The sequence below is a fragment of the Molothrus aeneus genome, chromosome 20 (assembly GCF_037042795.1).
Source record: "Molothrus aeneus isolate 106 chromosome 20, BPBGC_Maene_1.0, whole genome shotgun sequence".
Classification (NCBI taxonomy): domain Eukaryota; kingdom Metazoa; phylum Chordata; class Aves; order Passeriformes; family Icteridae; genus Molothrus; species Molothrus aeneus.
In genome coordinates, this window is record NC_089665.1 from 412,580 (window position 1) to 432,088 (window position 19,509).

The 19,509-nt window shown below is 52.2% G+C and overlaps 1 protein-coding gene across 6 annotated transcripts in view; it reads right to left on the reverse strand.

Moving 5' to 3' along the window:
• TSPOAP1 (TSPO associated protein 1) overlaps positions 1–19,193 on the reverse strand; it is a 66,870-nt gene extending 47,677 nt beyond the window's left edge. For 3 of the 6 annotated variants that reach the window (XM_066563467.1, XM_066563466.1, XM_066563464.1), the window contains exons 1-4: positions 18,771–19,191; positions 7,024–7,131; positions 5,288–5,416; positions 3,062–3,238 (exon numbers count right to left, since the gene is read on the reverse strand). In XM_066563467.1, the coding sequence (XP_066419564.1) occupies positions 3,062–3,238; positions 5,288–5,416; positions 7,024–7,131; positions 18,771–19,049 (693 nt within the window). In that variant the 5' untranslated portion in view covers positions 19,050–19,191. Of the gene's footprint in view, positions 1–3,061; positions 3,239–5,287; positions 5,417–7,023; positions 7,132–18,770 lie in introns of all 6 variants that reach the window. The other 3 variants (XM_066563465.1, XM_066563469.1, XM_066563468.1) reach the window with 3 other exon arrangements.
• Positions 19,194–19,509: the final 316 nt, after the last annotated feature.

Sequence of the window (19,509 nt, forward strand, 5' to 3'; positions counted from 1 at the left end):
CGCACATGGCTGATTCCTGGGTCTCCAAAGCCTCAAAACTTGCTTTACATCCTTTATGCAAAAACATTCTTCCTTGTGAAGATGAAACCCGACCTGTAATGCTCCTGCAGCTCTCCCAGCATGATGTGCAGGGCTTTTCCAATCATGGGCCATTTCATCACATGCCAGCAGGGAGCGTGGCAGGATAATGTCATTTCACAGCCCCGCCTAACCGAGCTCTTGCTGCTTTCTTTACTCCTTGGTGTGGGTGCTGGCAAGCACTTGGCTTTGAGAGGTTGCAGGAATGAAGAACATCTGGGATTTGGTCAGTTCTTTCTCAGGATAATATTTGGTTTCCTAACATTCTTGATTTCTCTCCTCTCAAGATAGTATGTGTGATGGATACCTATCTATAGCACAAGGGGTCACTCGCATCCACACGCGACCCAAACACAGCAGCTTTTGAAAGGAACCAGCACAATCTGACTCTCATAAAACTGGGAGAATATGTCACCAGCTTGTTTGATTCTTCAAAGGTTTCCTGATTTCAGGAAGCTGAAGAAACATGTACCTGCATGTCCATACATACAAAATCAGGTTATGAAAAACCTGTCTTTAAAAATCTGCTGCTGAGGAGACATTGTTCATTCCCCTGGAAAGATCCTAAGCTAGAGAGTTCAAGACATAGCTGGTATCCAGAACAAATTTAGTCTGCTTCCCTGTTTGATTCTTCTTTGCCCTAAAAATAGTGTGTGCTTTATAAATTCAATTTGTGGAGAGAACCATGGTTACTCTCACACTGCAATGGGGAAACTGAGGCAGCATTAATGGGAACTGATTATAGATTCAAGAAGTGAGCAGCTGGGCCCCCTCTCTGCCAGCTCCATGTTCAGGCTATCAGGGTAGTAGTTCTTTAAACAAAATTGGCTGGGGCTATGTATAAAATCTCCCCTCCCCCACCACAAAAAGGCAGCTATTCCCAACAGACGGCCTCTGAAGCCTGGGGGAATAAGGGAGTAGAAAAAAGCTGAGTCTTCCCCTCAGTTTCTATTATACCGATCCCCTGCAGCTGTTCCCCCCAGTCCTCCACTTCCAAGAGCCCATGCTGCAAGAAATTGCAGCCTGGATTCAGCAGGAGCTGGGGTTTGGTTGGAAGCAGATCACTGGAGTACGATCTCAGGAAATTATTTTATTCCATCCTAAGAGCCCTGGCTTTGCAAAACAAGGCAAATGCATTTGCAGCCCAGGGTGCAGGTTGTGAGTTCTGCTACTGCCAGGGAACTGAGTGTATCCGTTTCATAGCTACTGAAAAATTTCTACTGATTTAAATACCCAAGATTAAAATTGATTTAGTTACAAACTCTTGAGTGTGCACATCATATCTCTGCATAAAACACCCTTCATTGGCATAATGCATTTTGCATGCTGCAGACAGATTAGGGGAATTTGGAATTTTAAGTGGCTGGAAATTAAAATTTAATGAGCGGTTTGCTTGGAAGAGAAATGGGAAAAACAAGATCAGACAGAATGATCTATATTGCTCTCTTTTCTCTGGATTCCCTGCTCAGGCATCAATGTCCTGGTTGCTGGTGCCACAGACAGGGTCAGCAGGGACAGGGTGTTCACCCAGGTCAGCCTAGGAAGGCAGTGACTGAATTTGTCAGCCCTGGGAATTGCACCCATGTGCTTTGCCTTGGCCAGAAATGAATCTTGCTCACCCACTTCTGTCACATTCCTTTGCAGTCTGTCACACCTGTCCCTAGCAGGTTCAGGTTGCCCAGCACACTCTGCTAGGAAAATCAGAGTGCTTTGGAAAGGGTCTGTTCCCTTTTCTGTGGGGGCCTGAGGTGAGAAATCAAAGGAATAGGAAGGAAAATTCTTGCTGACACTGTAGAGCACAGAAAGACCTGGATAGGTTTGTCCTTTGGCTTAATGCCAGGAAAGATCAATAGGGCAGCTCTGTACAAACACCAAATACACCCCATTGTTCTAATCCTGACTAGATCAACATTAGGGAAAGACTGAGAATCCACCTTCAAATCTGTAGCTAAACTGAACATATGGGGAGGTCGGGGACAAAAATAAAGCTATTTTCAGTGAGGAAGTATTTGTCACCTAAATACCACTTAAGTAGGACAGGTAGAAGTGCAAGTGTTCAGCTCAGCTGGGGGCAGGGAGATAGGGTGTCACTTGACCACATTTGCATTAGCAAAACAGGGGGAAACCAGCATAGGCCCAAATGTTACTGAGATCCTTTGGAGATTTGAACTGACCTAAACTGCAAGCATCCATTTTGGCATTCAAAGATGCAACTTAGATGCCCAGAACAGGTTGCTTTAGTCACCTTGAGTGGGAACCACCTCACCCAGCTACAGCTGTCTGCAGAGGTTCCTTTCAGAACTGTCATAGAGAAGAGCTCTGACCAGTCCTAGATCTAGGGATGAGCTGAATTACCACTTTAACCCACCATTTATATTGGTATGGCCTGTGCTGGTACTGAGGGGAATGCAGATCACCAGCACAGGAGCAGACACCAGCACTGCAGATGGTTTCATGAACACCCAGCCCTGCCTGGTGATTTGCAGCTGTCATAATAAACATGTCAGGAGGCACTGAGTTATCCCCAGTCCCATGGTGGCTGTGACACCTCAGAAAGCTGCAGCTCGCAGCTTAGGATCTAGACTGGTTTTTGGGAATGTGCTTCTCAAAGAAACGCTTTGAAAGGAGGCCCTGCTTCTACAGCTTGCTTGCAGCTCAGCCCTTTGAAAAGTCACCCTGTGTCTGTGGCTTCTCGGGGGTTTCCAGGGAAGGAGTTTTAGTCACTGCTGGAAATGGCAGCTCAGATCCATGAACTGATGGAGAGACAAGCAGGGTGTCCCCCAATGCACTCTTCTGGAGAGATATGGACAGTCTCTGCCACACACTCCCCCAAGTGTCCCCACTCAGCTTACCCATCAAATCTCCTCCCCTGTTTTCAGCTTCCACTTGAGACTAATTCCCCACCACCATTTCCCAGAGCTTGGTTTCCAACACCGCTGTTGCACTTGTCCCCAGTGGAGTGATGTCCCACAAAGTGTCTCACCTTCCCTGCCAGGAGTTTAGCCTGCAGTTCCCGGCATTCCTGCTGCAGAGCTTCAATCTGCTTGTCTTTTGCCAGGAGAGCACTGGCTTGCTCTGTCAGGTCCTTGGCACGCTGGCGGGCAAATGCTTTTTTGCACAGTTCCAGGCTGGAGCCCTTCAGAGGCATCGGAGCAGTTACCTACACCAGAGAGCAGTGAGGTGTGTTCGTGTGTGATAACCACCACCTCATCACCCCTTGGTGTTCAACAACCACCACCCCATCACCCTTTGGTGCTCCTTAACCACCACCCCATCACCCAGCACAGGGAGCACTATCAAAAAATGCAGCCTGGCCCCATAGGACAGACAGACAGAGGAGCAGGACAGACCTATGGAAAAGTAGAAAAGGAAAGGCTGGATGGAAAAGTGGCTCAAAGAATAGGTGGGAAGGACAAGGTACTCAATAGGTACAGCCAGCATGGGGACTGCAGGCAGGGCAGAAGTGGGTAGGGGAAGGAGAGAAAACCAGGATGAGGTAAAAAAGACAAGAGAAGACAGCAGAGAGGAGGGGAGAATGGTAGGAAAGATGAGCATAGGATCAAATATAGCATGGGATCAAGGGTAGAGGTGGCCAAACCAAGAAGAGAAACAGCGATTCCATGGGTTTCTAGTAGGAAAGAGCTTCTGCATGGGTGGGCAGAAGATAGAGGGAGAGGCAGAGGCTAAGGAGAGCCCAGCCAGGGCCAGTGCAGCCAGGGAGGACTGGGAGAAAAGCAGGACTGGAGGAAAAGTAGTACAGGTTCACATGTTCCCTGGGAGGGAGGAAAGCATAAGATGGGGATGGCAGTGTGTTTAGGGAGAGTGGGGCAGGCAGGGACAGGCAGATGGCTGAGTATAGGCTCTGCCCAGGCAGGAGCTGAGGCTGCCCAGCACAGAGTCCCTGGGATGTCCCCATCCCTGGAGTTGGCTTTCCCACTGGGTACTAGCACCACAGACTTGGATGAAGGGGCAGCTCAAGCCCTATGTTCATCCCAGCCCTATGGGCAGTGAGGATACATCCAGTTCCTGGGTTTATCCAACCCTGCCTCTCTCTGCCCAGCTATCTTCATCTGCACAAAGCCTGACAGTCTGGGAAGGGGGTCCTCTGCTGCCAGATCAAGCACACAGAATTCTCTGTGCAAAGTTTTCTTCCCCAGGTCTTCCTAAGCATCTCATGCAGAAGCTGTGTGACCATGGATCCACAGGACCTGGGTACCAAGCACAGGAGGGACCTGGTGCCAAATTACCCCAGGTCCGCAGGGCCCCTTCTCTGGTCGTACCTCCAGCCCACTCTCCAAAAGGTGCAGCCACCCCAGCACTTGCTGCTGTCAGGACATGTGGGCCAGCACAGGAGCCCAGCAGTCAGTTCTCCAGGACTTGCACAGGCCCTAAACTGTCCCCACCCCAAAGTTTCACTGGGGAAACAAATAAAACAGTATTTGTATAGGTGCAGGAGGATCTGCATAGTATGTCAAATGGTTTCTCTCAACATAGTATCTGACAACTCCATCTGTTGCCCTGCAAGTACCAAAACCCTGTGACAGACGAGCGACACAGTGCCTGCGGACAGAGAGGGCAGCAGTGCCAGGAAATCCCCCTACCTTTTCTCCAGCACAGCTTTCACTTCCTCCTTTCTACCCTAAATGGCTTGAATTCCCCATCACAATTCCAGCTTTCCTTCAGGAAGGTGTGGCCAAGATCCCATACCCTACAGCCACCTCCCACTGCTGCTGCACCATGTCACACACTCCAGAGTTCACAACAAGCTGCTGTTGGGTTGGAAAAGGCAGAAGCCCTGTGGCTTGTGCAGCATTTCCAGCGAGGTGTGGATGGGACAGAGCTGCCTCTCACCCCTTCCTGTTTTGCTTCACCGCACTCCTTTTCTTATTCAAATCCTTCCTGTTTCTTTTTGATGAAGTCAGATGAAATATTTTCATGACTTGCCCAAAGAAAGCTGAGTTAATTACTTTAAACTATGACCTTACAGTAAGAAACCAAGCAGGAAGAAATTCTTCAAACCAGCCCCCAAGAGGGGTAGAGAAGCTGGCGATAGCTGGGGTTGGTGATTCTTGCTCTGCTATGACGTGCAAAGCATGTTTGCTGTAGGTTTAAGAAAAAGGGAAAGGAAAGGCCTTTCTAGCTCAATGGAAGCAGAAAACCAAAGGTCCTGGTGGTGAGGTGCTCTCCCAGCCCAGGTCCCAGCACCCACCACTTTGAGGTTTGCCTCCTGGAGCTTCCGGGCCCTCTCCTCCAGGCGCTTGGCGATCACTGCCAGCTCCGCGTTCTTCCTCTTCAGGTGCTTCACCTTCTCCTCTGTCTGGGGGAAGCAGCTCCTGCGCTGGAGAGCAGAAGGAGAAGTTGGAGGCGTAGCCTTTGCTCAGGAGCCAACATCTCGGCCTCTACCTGACCTATGGAGAGCACAGAGGCCTTTTCCTGGCCAGAGCTTGGCCTGTTCTCCTGGAACTATCCCAACCATTGAACACCAATCTCTGTTGCCTCTCCAGTCCCTGAAAACTGTGTTTTCCTGGTATTTTTGTTAATGTAACCTCTCAGTCTCCATAAGATGCCCTTCACCCCACCCCAGACCATCCCACATGGTCCCTCTCCATCCACATCTCTGTTGCAGGCTCTGCTAGGACTCAACACGTCTCCAGCATCAGGGTATCCTGGCCACCCACCTTTTGAGCTTTCTCTTCCAGAGTCTTCCCAGCTTATTTCCCCAGGATTATAGGACTCAACACATTCCTGAGGATTTGTACTGCACCACCACAGCAAGCTTATCTGGGTCCTTTCTGTCTTGACACCAAAGCATGAGCAGGAGAAGGTAACAAAGGGCTTTATGATATTTGCAAAGCAAATTTCCCTTTTCTTCCTATTGATTCTGTTCACTCTTAATCCCCTTTTATTTGTTATCTGTCTGTTCCAATAAGCTACCTCTTGCCAATGGCTCCTTCTCCCAAGGTCAAACACACATGTGTTATGCTGTCTTTTCACATCAGCAGAAACATCAGGTTGACTGATCCCCACGATTATTTCCCTCCCTGCCCTTGTGAGAGTGCACCATGGGTGCCTGGGCTGGAAGGCTGAGGCTGATTTTTGAGAGTCAAAATTTGACACACAGGCTTGTGCTTCACTAAAATTCAGATGATTGATAAGCAGTAACTCCTCAGGGTGCAGGTCATGCTGAATTTATGCTTTTAGTGTAAGAAAATTATCTAAAATAAGCATTTTGAATGGGGTGATATGAATCTGAAATGCTGAGCAATCAAATTTACCCAGCATGGCTGGGCTGCACCCCCACACTGCAGGACTGGGTAAGCGGTGATGCTCTCCAGGAAGGATGCAGGAGAGGAATATCCCCTCTTTCCTGAGAGTCTTGGCTAGCCCACCTGGGGAGTCAGGGATGAGGGAGGGGGCAGAAAGCAGATGGCCCAGGCTGTGGCAGCCTGGTTTGGCTTTGGGGTGCAGCTGGGGAGGACCTTGGTGCTCGGCTCTCATGGGAGCAGGGGGCAGTGCTGCACTGTCACCCACAGACAAGGCTGAGCGAATCAGTGTTTCTGCTTTTCCAGTTAAAGAGGAAACAAGAGTGACTTCCCCTCCTCTGCCCAGCCCTGCTCAGCACTGCAGGGAAAGGTCCAGCTCCAGCTAACAGCTGCAGCATGAAGGCACCCAGGGGACTCATAGCACCAGACCTTCTTTGTCCTCTGGCCCTGTCCAGATTATCCTGTGAGCTCAAGAAGCATTTGGACAATAGTCCTGCACATGGTGTGACTCTTGGGGATGGCTCTGTGCAGGGCCAGGAGCTGGACTCAGTGATTCTTGTGGGTGCCTTCCCATTCAGCATGTTGTGTGATTCTGTGATCTCTTAGAGTTGGCAGCAGACCTCTCTGTGTCCAGCAGGACTTCCTCCCCACAGAGCATCCCATGACAGCATCTCCTGCTCACCAGCAAGCTGTTCTCCTCGGCCAGGCTGGAGCAGCGGTGCCGCAGGTCCTCCAGTGCACTCAGGAGCTTTGTGTTCTGGCTCACAAGGAAGCTGTAGTCAGCCCCACTCTGCAAAACAGTATGGAGAGGCAAGGCAGGGCTTCACCTGCCTGGGGCACATCCTGCAGGGCCACAGGGCTTCACCTGCCTGAGGCAGGTCCTGCAGGACCACAGGGATTCACCAGGGGCAGTGGCAGAGGGTCCACAGCTTCACAGCCCCAGCCCTGTGGTGAGCCTGGCCTGGCTGTGCCAGTGGCTGGCAGGGTCAGGGTGCTGGTGGCAAAGGGTGGGATGTGGGGGCTGATTTTAAGAGGAGGCAAGGAGCTGCATGTCCACTGGGGGACAACTGGCCTTTGAGGCCACCCTGAGGGTGACAGCTGCCATCTCCATAGCTTTAAGAATTCTTTCAACTTCCACCCAGGAAAAAAGCCCAGACCCTTCTGTTGTCCTGAGCTATGGCACCATCCAAACTGGCTCAGGTGAAACACAAGCAGAGCCAGCAAGACCCAGGCAGGCAGAATACAACCCTCGGCACCTCAGGAATGTGTGCTTCTCCCCACGGCTAAAGGATGCAGTGGCCTCCAGTACCACATGGCTTTGGAGGCAACCAGACTTCCTCGGCCTCTTCTCCACACCAGCACTCATGTTTGGCCCAGGAGCCAGACCCCAGATCATCCTCTCTGTGTCAGCCTTGGCTCCGAAAGAAGGTGACATGCAAGATTCTTTGCAAACACTTTCATTTTGCCACCTGAAAAGCAGCAGCAGCAGCAGCTCTGCCAGGACCTGTATATAGAATTTTGTGGTTGCTGCTTCCTGCCCAGAGCAGCTCGCCGCAGGCTCTCTACCGGAGCCAGCTCGCAGCAAAGATTTCTGGGCCTTAGCAAAGCTCAGAGCCAAGCTGCTGCTTCACAGCTGCCACATGGCAGTGCCTTAGGAAGGTCCAGCAGGTTTTCCCAGCAGCCAGGCAAGTCTTCTGAGACCCACTCCAAGAGCCCAACAAGTCCCCGCTGAATGGCCGCGACCTTCTCAGTGTGCATGGCTCTGCCCTGCAGTTTTCCAGCCAAAGCTACTGGGGAAACATCTCTCACTCCCAAAGGAATGCTGCCCAAGCTTTCTGAGTAGCAAGAGCTCAGACAGGAGTTCAGCTCTAGGAGGTCTGAGACTGGCTAAAACTCATTACACTTTGGAACAACTCTACAATTCTGGTTTCTCCATTGTGTCCATTGTAGAGATAGGGCAGGAGACCAGTGCCACAAAGTCCTTCCCACCTAATTCCCTAGTGTGGTGCCATGTTCATGGCTCTCCCAACCGCTCACACCTGTATGGAAATGCCTTGACAAAGCAGGCAGGGAAAACACAGCTGAAAGAGGTTGAAAACAACAACTACAACTACCAAAAAAAAAAAAAAAAAAAAAAAAATCAGAAGCCAACACCCAGCCCTTCCCATCAGCCTCACGTGGTGTCCCCAGTCCCATCAACCACTTGAGACACCAGGATATGACATGCCACAAGCTGACAGACTTTTGACAGAGTGGTTTGTAGGTGCCCACCCTCCCCACAGATATCCCAGGTTTGTGAAAACTGGAGTGAAATGCCCCATAGAAGGAGACTGTACTGCTACCCACAGGTTGCAAAGAAGAATACATCTTCCTCTATCTGTTCCTGGAGACACCACACTGCAGCACTTGGGTGCCCTCTCCTGCTCTCCAACAACTTTGGGCCACTTCCAGGGATGGTTAGGCCCAGGAACAAAGGAAATCCCTGAACCCAGCATCACAGGGATGCCAGGAAGTTCCCCTGGGAGCCATGTGCAACAGCACTGTGCCCAGTACCAGCTCCTGCAACATCAGTCCTATCCCTGTAGCTTTACAGGTACAGTGAGGTGTCCCAGAGACCATATCCTCCATCACCAGCTCCATGAACAACAAAGCACTTCCTCGGCCTGGGAATCCACATGGGGGGCACTGCAGGTAGCAAAGAGGAGACAAAATAGGGCAGGTTCATGAAGAGAGGGGTCCTACCAGGATCTCCTGTCCTGTGCATGGCAGTGCCTTAGGCTGGTCCCCTGCTGCCACCCCCAGAGCCAAGCAGGGAGCCCTGCAATGAAGTCAAAGTGCATTAATTCCATCTCTTTGCCACAGCCGAGAGGCCTCAAAATTCTTGTCTGTGGTTGCCCTGAGACAGGGCAAGCACCATGAGCCAGCAGCCTCTGTGCTGGGATGGGAGCAGGAGAGCTTTTGAGGAGGAGCTGATGTGCTCCTGCCTCCCCCACCAGCCAGCCAGGACTTCTGACATGGGGTTTCAGTAGGGGACAATCAGCACCTCCAGCACAGCATGAGGATATTTTGGGGAAATTTGACTACATTCAAATTTCTGCATTTGAAACACCATTTCTGCAGCCATAAACCATTTTATTAGGGCAAGATGCAAAGGCTCATAACCCTTCACCCCCACCATGCCAGGCTGTCCCCAGCTCAGTCCAGGTTTCGTGTCACAACTCCAGAGCCCATGACAAGGCTGGCATGTGCCTTCCCATTCTGTGGATGTGGCAGCCTCCCCAGGCAAAGTGCCATGGAGCAGGGGAGTGTGGCTGTGTGCTCCAGGCTGGGGCCAGGCACGGGGCCAAGTGTCCCCTGTGCCAGCACGTCCCTCTGCGGCTGCAGCTCCTTGGGGCTTTGCCCAGAGAGGCACAAGGGACAGCGGCAGCAAGAAGACGTCGAGGGAGGAGATCCTTGCTGTGCCAGGACGTCTGTCCTGCGCGGGGACCTCACTGCCACAAAAGCTTTGCCAAACCTTCCTGTTGGCTCTGAGCCAGTGCTGGCTGTGTCAGCTGAGCCCTCCTCCAAGACCACGGAGAGCCTGGAACCGAAGGGCTGTCTAGACGTCATCCCACACTCATTAAACATTCATTTCCTATAATGAAATGGCTTTTAATTTATCAACCGCTCTGCAGTTCCTTAAGGATCCCGCGCTGCACGGCGCAGCCTCGCTGCTGCCTGCACTCAGGGCTCCCATAGTACTTTTCATGGGGAGCTGGAAGAAATCATTAGGTAGGAGAGACACAGAGGCTCCCCCCAAAGTGACTCATCCAGATGAAGACATACAGAAGTATCAGCAGGAGCTGGAATCCAAATGCATTCCTTGGTCAAGGAGGTTTTCTGTGAGCCAAGGCAGAGCTGACACCATGGGGCAGCAGACAGGGTCTCTGGGCAGCCACATTCCCCAGATCAGAAGCATCCTTGGCCACTAAAAAATTAACCTAAAAATTAACACAAGTGACATGGTCTTTTGCCACAGGGAAAGTTTCTAAAATGAGAGGAAGGCAGGAGCAGAGCAGCAGGGATGCTGAGGGAGGAGAGCAGCAGGCATGTGGCTTTGAAACCTGCGTTTCATCTGTCATCTCTTTTGGCAGGTAGAACCCAAAGTTTCTCCAAGATGCATTGAAAACAGCAAAGAAAGAAAAGCCTCAGCATGGCAGCTGCCAGAAAACTGCTGCTTTTTCACCTGAAAGCTTCAAATGGACCGGAGAGCTGCAGCGGCTTTTGCAGGGAGAGGTGCCCAGCCAGGCTGTTAAATGGGTCATGCAGGCAAAATCCCTCTGGAGCACCTAGCATTCAGCACAGCCCTTAAAGTCCTGCAGAAAACTTGCAGGAGGCCATTGGGGGACAGTAAATCAGCCAGGCACTGCCTGCAGCCATGCTCTGCAATGCGGCTGGGGCTGTGCCGGCACCGCAGCACGGCCTGGCACCCACCGGCCCAGAGCTCCCCCAGCCAGCCCCGGGGAACAGCCAAAGTCTAAACCCAGCCTTGCTTTGAAATCCCTGCTGAAAGCCAGACAGGGAGGAAGAATTTACCAGGTAGTCCCATGAACAGGAGGTCTCAGGTAGCCTTAGGAAACAGGCAGGCACACAGCTGATTTGAAAACATACCTAATTTGAGGGTGTAGAAACCACACACAATTTAAAGGTCTATAAACCACTGACAATTTCAAGATGTCCTGATTTCTCCATCTGCAGCTGATCCAGGGTCCAGTTCCTAGGTTTGCTTTGCAGGAGCCATCTCTGAATACAACCCCCCTCTGCAGACACCCTGCAGAGTGACCCAGGTGAAACTATTCCAGCTCTCCTGCTATCTTGGATATATTAAATCAACCACCTCTCCTTCATTTGAAATCATTGTCCCTGAGCCTCCACCATGCCAAAGCCCTTTAGCTGTTCATTCCACCTGACTTTAGTAATTAGTTCCCTTAACTTTCAATCCTCTTCACTTGGAAATGAAGCCTGTCATTGCCAATCCATTTTCTTCTCTTCCAGACAGTTTCAAGGGAATCAGCCACCTCACAGGACAAAATTATTTTCCATAGGCTGCTCTTTTGTAGTGCCCTCACTGCATGTCAAAAGCAAGACAAAAATAGCCTCACCTCCTGTTGGGTCAGCGAGCAGAGTCAGCCCCAGTGCTGCGGCACAGCGAGCAGCCAGCACATCCCCACCCAGGGAACAGGGACAGTGCTGGCAAAGGTATGGGAGATGTAAGAGACGTGCCTGGGATGAAGCTTGATTATCCGGCCACTCCTCTGACAGGCAGTGTGTCCCACTGTGCTTGTCTTGCTTCCTTCCTGCATTTTGCACCATTCCTGGTTTCAGACACAAACATCTCTGTTGTGCCTTTGCCTATAGGGCACTTCCCCACAGCCCTGTGTGCTGCCAACTCCCCTTTCCATCAGTCAGCATTTTCGCCTGCTGCCCATCCCTCTTCCAGACTACTACTTGCCCTTATTTATGTTATTTCCTCATTTATCTGATTTTTATCACCCCATGTAACAAATTCATGGAAGAAAAAATCCATCCAAGGCTATTAACTTCAAAAATCCTGCCTCCAGCATGAGGAGTGCTGGAGCCACGAATTGGAAGATATTGAGGGAATATTCAGGGGAGCAGTCACTATACATTTGCTGTTTCTCTGCATTTCCCCAGGCATCCTCTCCTGCACACCCTCTGACCACTGCCAGCTCTTCATATGCTCCTGACTGGGTGTTTAAAATGAGATGCAGCTGAAATTGGAGTCTTGCAAAACCAGGTTTTCTCTATCTTAAAACCCTCTGTGGAAGCACCATTATGAATCCCAGGAACACAAACTGAGCTATTCCAGGAGAATAATCAGCTCAATAGGCCTGATGGACCTGGCTCACTGTCCTTTGATGACCTCAGCTTCTCCAGCCTCCCAACCAGGGAGAAATTAATGTTCCTGCAAAACTGAGACAGGGAAGAATGTGAATGGAAAGTAAACTCAAGGCAGAGGATCAGCTCTCCAAAATCCAAGGCTGCAGCTGGGTCCAGAGTGCAATGCGACACAATTCCTCACATTTGACAGCAAATTCAAAAGGCATGAGGATTTGCAAGGAGACAAGAGAAAATGACACTGAAATACCTCATGGCTGCTGGGAAGGTGGTTCTGAAATGCTCCTGAGGTGCTGCACATGTGATTCTTCATCCTTCACCATCAGACAGAAAATAGGGCAGGGAATTGTGAGGAATGAGGGTTTGGAGAAGCCATGGGCAACACTGGCAAGGGACAGGTGCTGCTCAGGGTGCAGGTTCTCATCTGGCTGGAGACTGCTGGTGTCATCAGTTCTTTTGTTTGGCCAGTTTGCTCCTGGCCCTGCTCTCCAGTGGTCTATGGAGACGTGTCCCTGCTTCCAGATGGCCATGACCCACCTGAAGCAGAGGCATGACAAGGTGTGTGTGGCCCTGGATGGGCTTTCCTCAGCTGTGACCCAGCTCTCTCTGTGTTAAGCACAGAGTGTTTTGCAATCCCAGGTTGTGTGCAGCCACAAACTGCAGCTGATCTATCAGATAACCTGCAGCAGCAACAGGTTGTGCAACACTCCTCAAGTACAGCAACATCACCCTCCTACTCTTGGGCCACTGTGTGACCCCTGGCCATCCCTGTGTCCCCTGCAGGGTCTTTGCCCCCTACACACCTTGTAAGAAAGGTATCTGCATTTTGTATGGTGAAAAAGAGGTACAAAGCCTGTTCTCCCAACTACCCTTTAAACACTGGTGTACAAGTGTCTCCCTTGTCTCTTACCAGCTTCCAGAAAGATTTGGCCAAGCTCCGCTCTTGGTAAAGCAGGACTGTGCTCATCCCCACTGCACTCAGGGGACGTTGCTGTTTCACTGCCCGCCTGGGGAACACGTGGAGGACAGGCTGTGCACCATAAAACCTGGTCAGGCTATAACATTCTGAAGCCAAGACAGCCAAGCTTTCTTTTTCCCCCACTGCAGAATTTTCTGGGTGCTGCTAAACAAATCATTGAATCTGCAGAGAAGTAGCTCATGCAACACTATTTCCACTATATTAAAAAAAACACAAAATGTAGAAGATGTGGGGAGGAATGTGTGAAAAACTTCAGTGCAAACACAGAAAGACTTCGCAACCTCTGCGGCTGTGTACTCATGCACATTGCAAATTATCTGAGCTAAAACATGGGTACTGGCTTACTATAAGACATTTCTGGAGCTTTTTGTTGCTTAGCTCTAAGCAGAGGTCAGTCTGCAGCTCCCAGCACTGCAGGCTCAGGCCCAGACCACCCTGAGGTCTTTGCAGAGCATCTGGACTCTTTCCGGATGCCATAGGTCAGATAATTCTATTTTGTGAACATGCAAAATACCCCAAAACCCCTGGTGTAGAATGATAAAGTTTTGTTCTTTCCAGGTTTGGTATTTGATGGCTGGAGTAGGGATGATTGTTCTCTGATATCTCATCTTCCCTGTAACAGAAACTCTAATCCAGGGAAACACTCCCAAGAAAGGCATGAGACTTCTGCCTTCACCCTGGGAAGCCACTGAGCTGCAGCTCAGTAAATCCCCTGCCCATACAGAAGAGCCACAGCCCTCTAAGAGGATCATGGCTTGCAAAGTCATCATCACAGAGCCTCAGCAGCAACATCCTCATCACAGGTGTGCTTTGATTAAGTGGAAATACTTGATTCCTCAACATATGCAGCTCTGAAGAGGTATATTTGCTCTTCCACCTCACAGAGTACATCAGGGAGCTGAGGGGCAGATTTTGTATGTACAAGTCAGTTTTTGCCCAGAATCTGCACTGCAGTTTCTCACCCACTTCTTCCTGTTTTCCAAATCACTGGCAGCTTCCCAGGGGCCAAGAACACATTTTATTTTGGGTAACATTGGCTAAAAACCTGCTCTAGTTGCCCAGGCTATGGCATGATTAGATAGGAAGGAATTGCTCCCTGTGAGGGTGGGCAGGCCCTGGCACAGAGTGCCCAGAGCAGCCGTGGCTGCCCCTGGATCCCTGGCAGTGCCCAAGGCCTGGATGAAGGGGGCTAGGAGCACCCTGGGACAGTGGGGTGGGACTGGATAAGCTTTAAGGGTCAACCCAACCACTTTGGGATTTTGTGATTCGAGGTTGGGATCAGTGTTCTTGCTCACCTTGGTCCTGGTCTGGCAATGGCCAACAGCAAGACAGTGGGACAGCCCTGTCCCAAATCCAGTTTATCTCCACCAGCCCAGAGGAGCCAAGGACACAGCAAGGAGCCACTGCTTGGTGTCACTCACCCTCCATGTCCCACACAAGTGACCTGGCCAAACCATTTGGACATGTCTTTGCACAGAAGGCATGAGCTTAATTTAAAAAAGAGCTAAAATGAGCATTGCCTTCCTCTCCCTAGTCTCGCTTTGCCTTGTTTTCCATTCATTCCTACAAATAGAGAGGCACTGGCTCTTCCTGGCAGGCAGCTGCCTGAGATGGCCATGCATCCATAGTGCTGCAGCAAACAGCACTAAGGCATTTTCATGAGGCTGTGCACTGCTAAGCCAAGGAAAATAATTTACTCAGATTTTGAGCATGATGGAATACAACCTTTTAATTGGGATTGCAAGAGATGGCAAGAACTGACTCCATTGCCCAAGTTCTCCCTGTCCTACTGCCATCTTTCATCCTGCTAACCTACCCTTCCCAATCAAGGGTGCAGCTCTACACACCCTCAGACACTAAATGAACAGCTTTCCAGCTTTTCCAATGGAAAATCTGAAGCTCTTGAAAGACCACAAATTCCTGCAAAAGGCACTGAGCTTATCATTAAATGCAGCTTGGCCTGAGCACTTGATGTGGAGGATATTTACCAGCATTTTACAATTCTTCCTGTGTCTCTGCTTTGTTTTATTAAGCCCCACTGGGACCAACATGTTCTGGGGTTTTTTTGGGTTTTTTTTTTTTTTTTTTGCAGCTGTTTAAATTCCTACTCATTGGAGGGCTCCTTGAGTTAAGCATTTTCAGTTGGGCTTACAGATTTATTGAATATTCTCAGCTCCACATGACCTCAAGGGAAGCTGAGGCTAGTATTTTAAGAAATTCAAATCCAAAGCAACCTCTTGTGATTGAGAAGAAGTCACAAGAACCAGCTCAGAGCACCCTAACTGTGCCCCTTGCCTGTGTGGTTCTGGGATGGGAACAGGGAATGGTCAGCTGCTGAGCTCATCCCTTCCATGAGTGATCTGGGGAGCTTGGGGAGATGAGTAATCCTGGAAGGGAAGGATGCAGGGAATATGCAGAAAGTTAACAACTTTGATTCTCTTCCCTTGTCCAGTGTAGGGCACCAGGAGGGAGCCTTCCCTTCAGCAACCCACTCCCAAACCACTCTGATTTTGCCAGGGCCAAAGCAGATCCTGCTGGAGCAGCATCCCCTGGGAGATGCAGGCAACTGGGCTCTTGTGGGAAGTGCTCTAAAATCCATCTGACAGCATTCTGGGAACTTTCCAATTTCCAGACAGACTGTATCTGTGCCACTTTAACCCCATTCTTCCTACACAGACAACATTTTTCTCCTCTGATATTCATTATTTGGATTGGGATCCCACCCCTGCAGTGCCTGAAGATTCTCAGCAGCAAAGTAATTTCTTATGTCTCATGTCCACACAGAAATTTTGGGAAGCAGGACCAGAGCAATTCCAAAGGCCCAGGAGGAAGGATACACTAGTGACAACCCCCCAGACAGCATTATCCAGTGGGGCCGTGGTGGGATACACTGCTCTGCCGAGGAGCCTGCAGTGCCTTGCAGGATGTAGGGACATGTGACAAATGGATGGAGAGATGTGAGCACAAACCTCAACAAGGAAAATTCCCACCAGGCTGTGAAGAATATTTCTCTGGTGGGATCCCAGCCCCTGGAGATATTTAACACTTGCCTGGTCAGGGCATGATCAGCCTCTTCTATCTCTGGAGCCTTCTAGGGGCAGAGGCTAGATGGGAGGCTCCAGGTGTGTCCCCTCATCCCACCTCCCAAACTCCAGAGTTCCTCTGCCATCTCCCAGATGGGAGAAAGGCAACAGCTCTCCATGCTCTGCACTCAGCAGAGACGCAGGCAAGGACGCCAAGATTAACTTGACCTACAGACAGTCTTAATGCCTCTCCACAGCCTGTCCCCCAGGGAATGGCTGAGCAGTGGTGCCAGAAGCTGGGACACACGGCAAGAGCTTCATCATAAAATCAACATCTTTAATCAACTCTGGCAGCGATGAGCCCTCAGGAGGCTCTTCCCCACACCAGGAGAGGACTCCCTGGAGGCAGCTGTCCTGTTCACGTAATGCAGCTCTGACATCCCAAGGACAAACGTCCTAAAGGAAGCTCAGCTCTGGCAGTGAAACACACAGGGTGTGTCCCAGCCTGGCCAGGAGCAACCAAGCTTTGTAAGGGAACTGTGCAAGCCTGAGTTGGCCCCAGCTTGAACAGAGCACCTTGTCCTGCGGTTGGAGGGTTGTTGCTCCACAGCCCAGCAGCACCAGCACTGGGGACAGCAGTACTGAGCTCCCTCCTGGGGCTGAACTGGAAGCCTTTCACATCCCTAAAGCCACTTGACTCCAGGAGAAACTGCTGGATTTTTTTTCCTAGGAAAACACAAGGTAACCTTTCTGGATATCACCATCAATATTAAAGATGGTACTGCCATGGTACCACCAGCACCACCCCAATGACATCACAGTGCCACTGTGGCACTGCCTTGATGCAGCAGAGTAACACCGGTCCCACAGCACCATCAGTCTGGCACCAGAGCACATCACAGCACCACCAGCACCACCAGTCCCACCACAGTACATGGTTATCTGATGGTACTACTATGGTGCTGCCAGAATGCTATGGGAAGGCTCCCACCCAGCCGGGAGCCTGCAGGATGGCAAGAAGACACTCAATGCAGCCCAAGGACCAAGGCAAACTGGATGGCAGGTGCTCAGCAGTCACCTCCATAGAGACCAATAGGGGGGACCCACTGCAGGGATCAGCAAGAACCGGTGCACTGCTCCCACCCCACAGGTGCAGTTCAGCTGCAGGAGCACCCACAAACACCCCTCTGAACCAGCCACCTGCCCTCCTTACAATCCCAGCCTTCCCACCCAGGCTCCCACCAGGACAGAGCACCCACTCCCTCCCTTGCCAGCCAGCTCTCCCAAAGGAGAGTGTTCCAGGACACACTGGGCAGGGCTTGTGCCAAGCTGGTCTAGTGGAAGGTGGGCTGGAACGAGATAGCCTGTAGGGTCCCTTCCAACCCAAACCATTCCAGGATACTCCGAAGACAGTAAGTCTGGCACAACTGACTGGACGACTGGGATACAAAAGAGGGGTGGGAGCAGAAATCCATCCCATTCTGCTGCCCCATATTTTGACTGTGGTGCTTTTGGCACAGCCAGGGCTGGGGTCAGAGTCTGACCAAGGTTCAACGTGGTTTTTCCCTATTATCACAATAAACAGCCTTTCAGAACAGACCCTTAACAAACTGGGCTGCAGTGAAATCGTTTTCTCTCTCGGAGGGTTTCCAGGGGCGCCGTTTCTCCCGCAGGCTGCTCCAGGCTGCTCTCCAGCTGGGCTCAGCAGCACGGCACAGCCTTGCTCAAAACACCCCTGCTAAACCCTGACCAGCACTGGTCAGCTCTTCTCCCCTGCGCTCAATAAGAAAAAGTCAAGAGCCATTTTCTCCCCTATTTTAAAAGCACCACAGAGCTTCCCCAGATTCCAGGAGACCTCAAGAAGATGGCTGATGTTCCCCATGGGAAAGGGTGGTATGCTGTCCTAAACAGGGTGAGCTGATGAACTTCTGTGACCTAGATCAAGGCGGTGAGATCCTGAGGAAGCCTTTTGGGCTGTTTTTAGGGAGATGCTGCAGGGGCCGTGCATTGCACTGCCCCGAGGTGCCTGGGTGCTGCCTGCAGGGGCTGGTTCCTCCTGCAGTGGAGATGCCCCAAGCCCTCCAGGGCTCCCCACAGAGGAGAGGGGATGCTCTGGAAGAGGGCAGCACTGAATCACGTCCCTGACACTACCTGCAGAGCCATTGATGCTGCCGGAACGGGGACATGCTGCAAGGATGGCTCAGCCTTGGCTGGTGCAGGGCTGTGCCTGTTCCAGGTGGGCTCTGCCCAGCACTGGCTCCGTCAAGGCTCCGGCAAGACCCCGCACCAGCTCCAGCGGCTTCCAGGGCAGACGCAGCTGAAAATCCCTGCTGAAGGGCATCAAAGGCTCCTTTCCCTCGCGAGGGTGTGTGGCAGCGGCTGTGGCAGGTGCCGGCCCCACGGGGATGGTTTTGTGGATGGCTCAGCCGCAGCCCCGCGCTCCCAATTCCCCGTTCCCGTCTCGTACCGAGGTGACATCCTCCCGCGTCTCCCCCAGAATGAGCAAACACAGCCCGACCCCCGCCTTACCTTGGGGGGTCTGTCTGTCCGGTCCATCGCTCGCAGCGGCCTGACGAGCTCCGGTGCGGAGTGAACCCGCTGGGCGTCCGGCGGAGGGACGCGGGGGATTCCCGAGGACTCTTCCTGGGGCTGGGGTGCTCCGTCCTGCTCCGACCCCGGGGACAGCTGGCAGCCGTCCGTGTCACCCCCCGCGCCTTCACGCGTGTCCAGGTCCGGGCGGGCGGAGGCGGCGGGGACACCGCTGTGCCCCGGGGCCGCGCTGGGCACGCCGCGCTCCGGCTGTTGCATGGCTGGGGCAGGGCTGGGCTCACTCCGCACCGGCCGGGGCTGCCCGGGACGTCGGGAGACGGCAAGGGAAAGCCGAAGGCATCAGAGCGGCGGCGGGAGCAGACCGGGCCGCGCTCCTCCGCGGCGGGACCGGGGTCGGGGGCGGCCGCAGCAGCAACATCCCCGCACCGGGGCTGGCTCCGTCCCGCACCGGGAATGGCTCCGTCCCCGCCCGGATCCGCGGCTCTCCGTGCGGAGGCTGCTCCCGCCGCCCTCAGGCCCCCGCCGCCCCCGGCCCCATGACGTAGCGGAGGGGCCGGGGGAGCTGCCAGCCCCTCGCCGCGGCCCCGGGCAGCCCCCGGCGCAGCCGCTGCCGAGTCATCAATACGGAGCCGGGCCGGGCACCCCGGGGGGGCCGCGCCGCGCCCCGGGCCACCAATGGCGGCGGCTCCGCCCGTTTCCACGGCAACGCTGCGGGAGC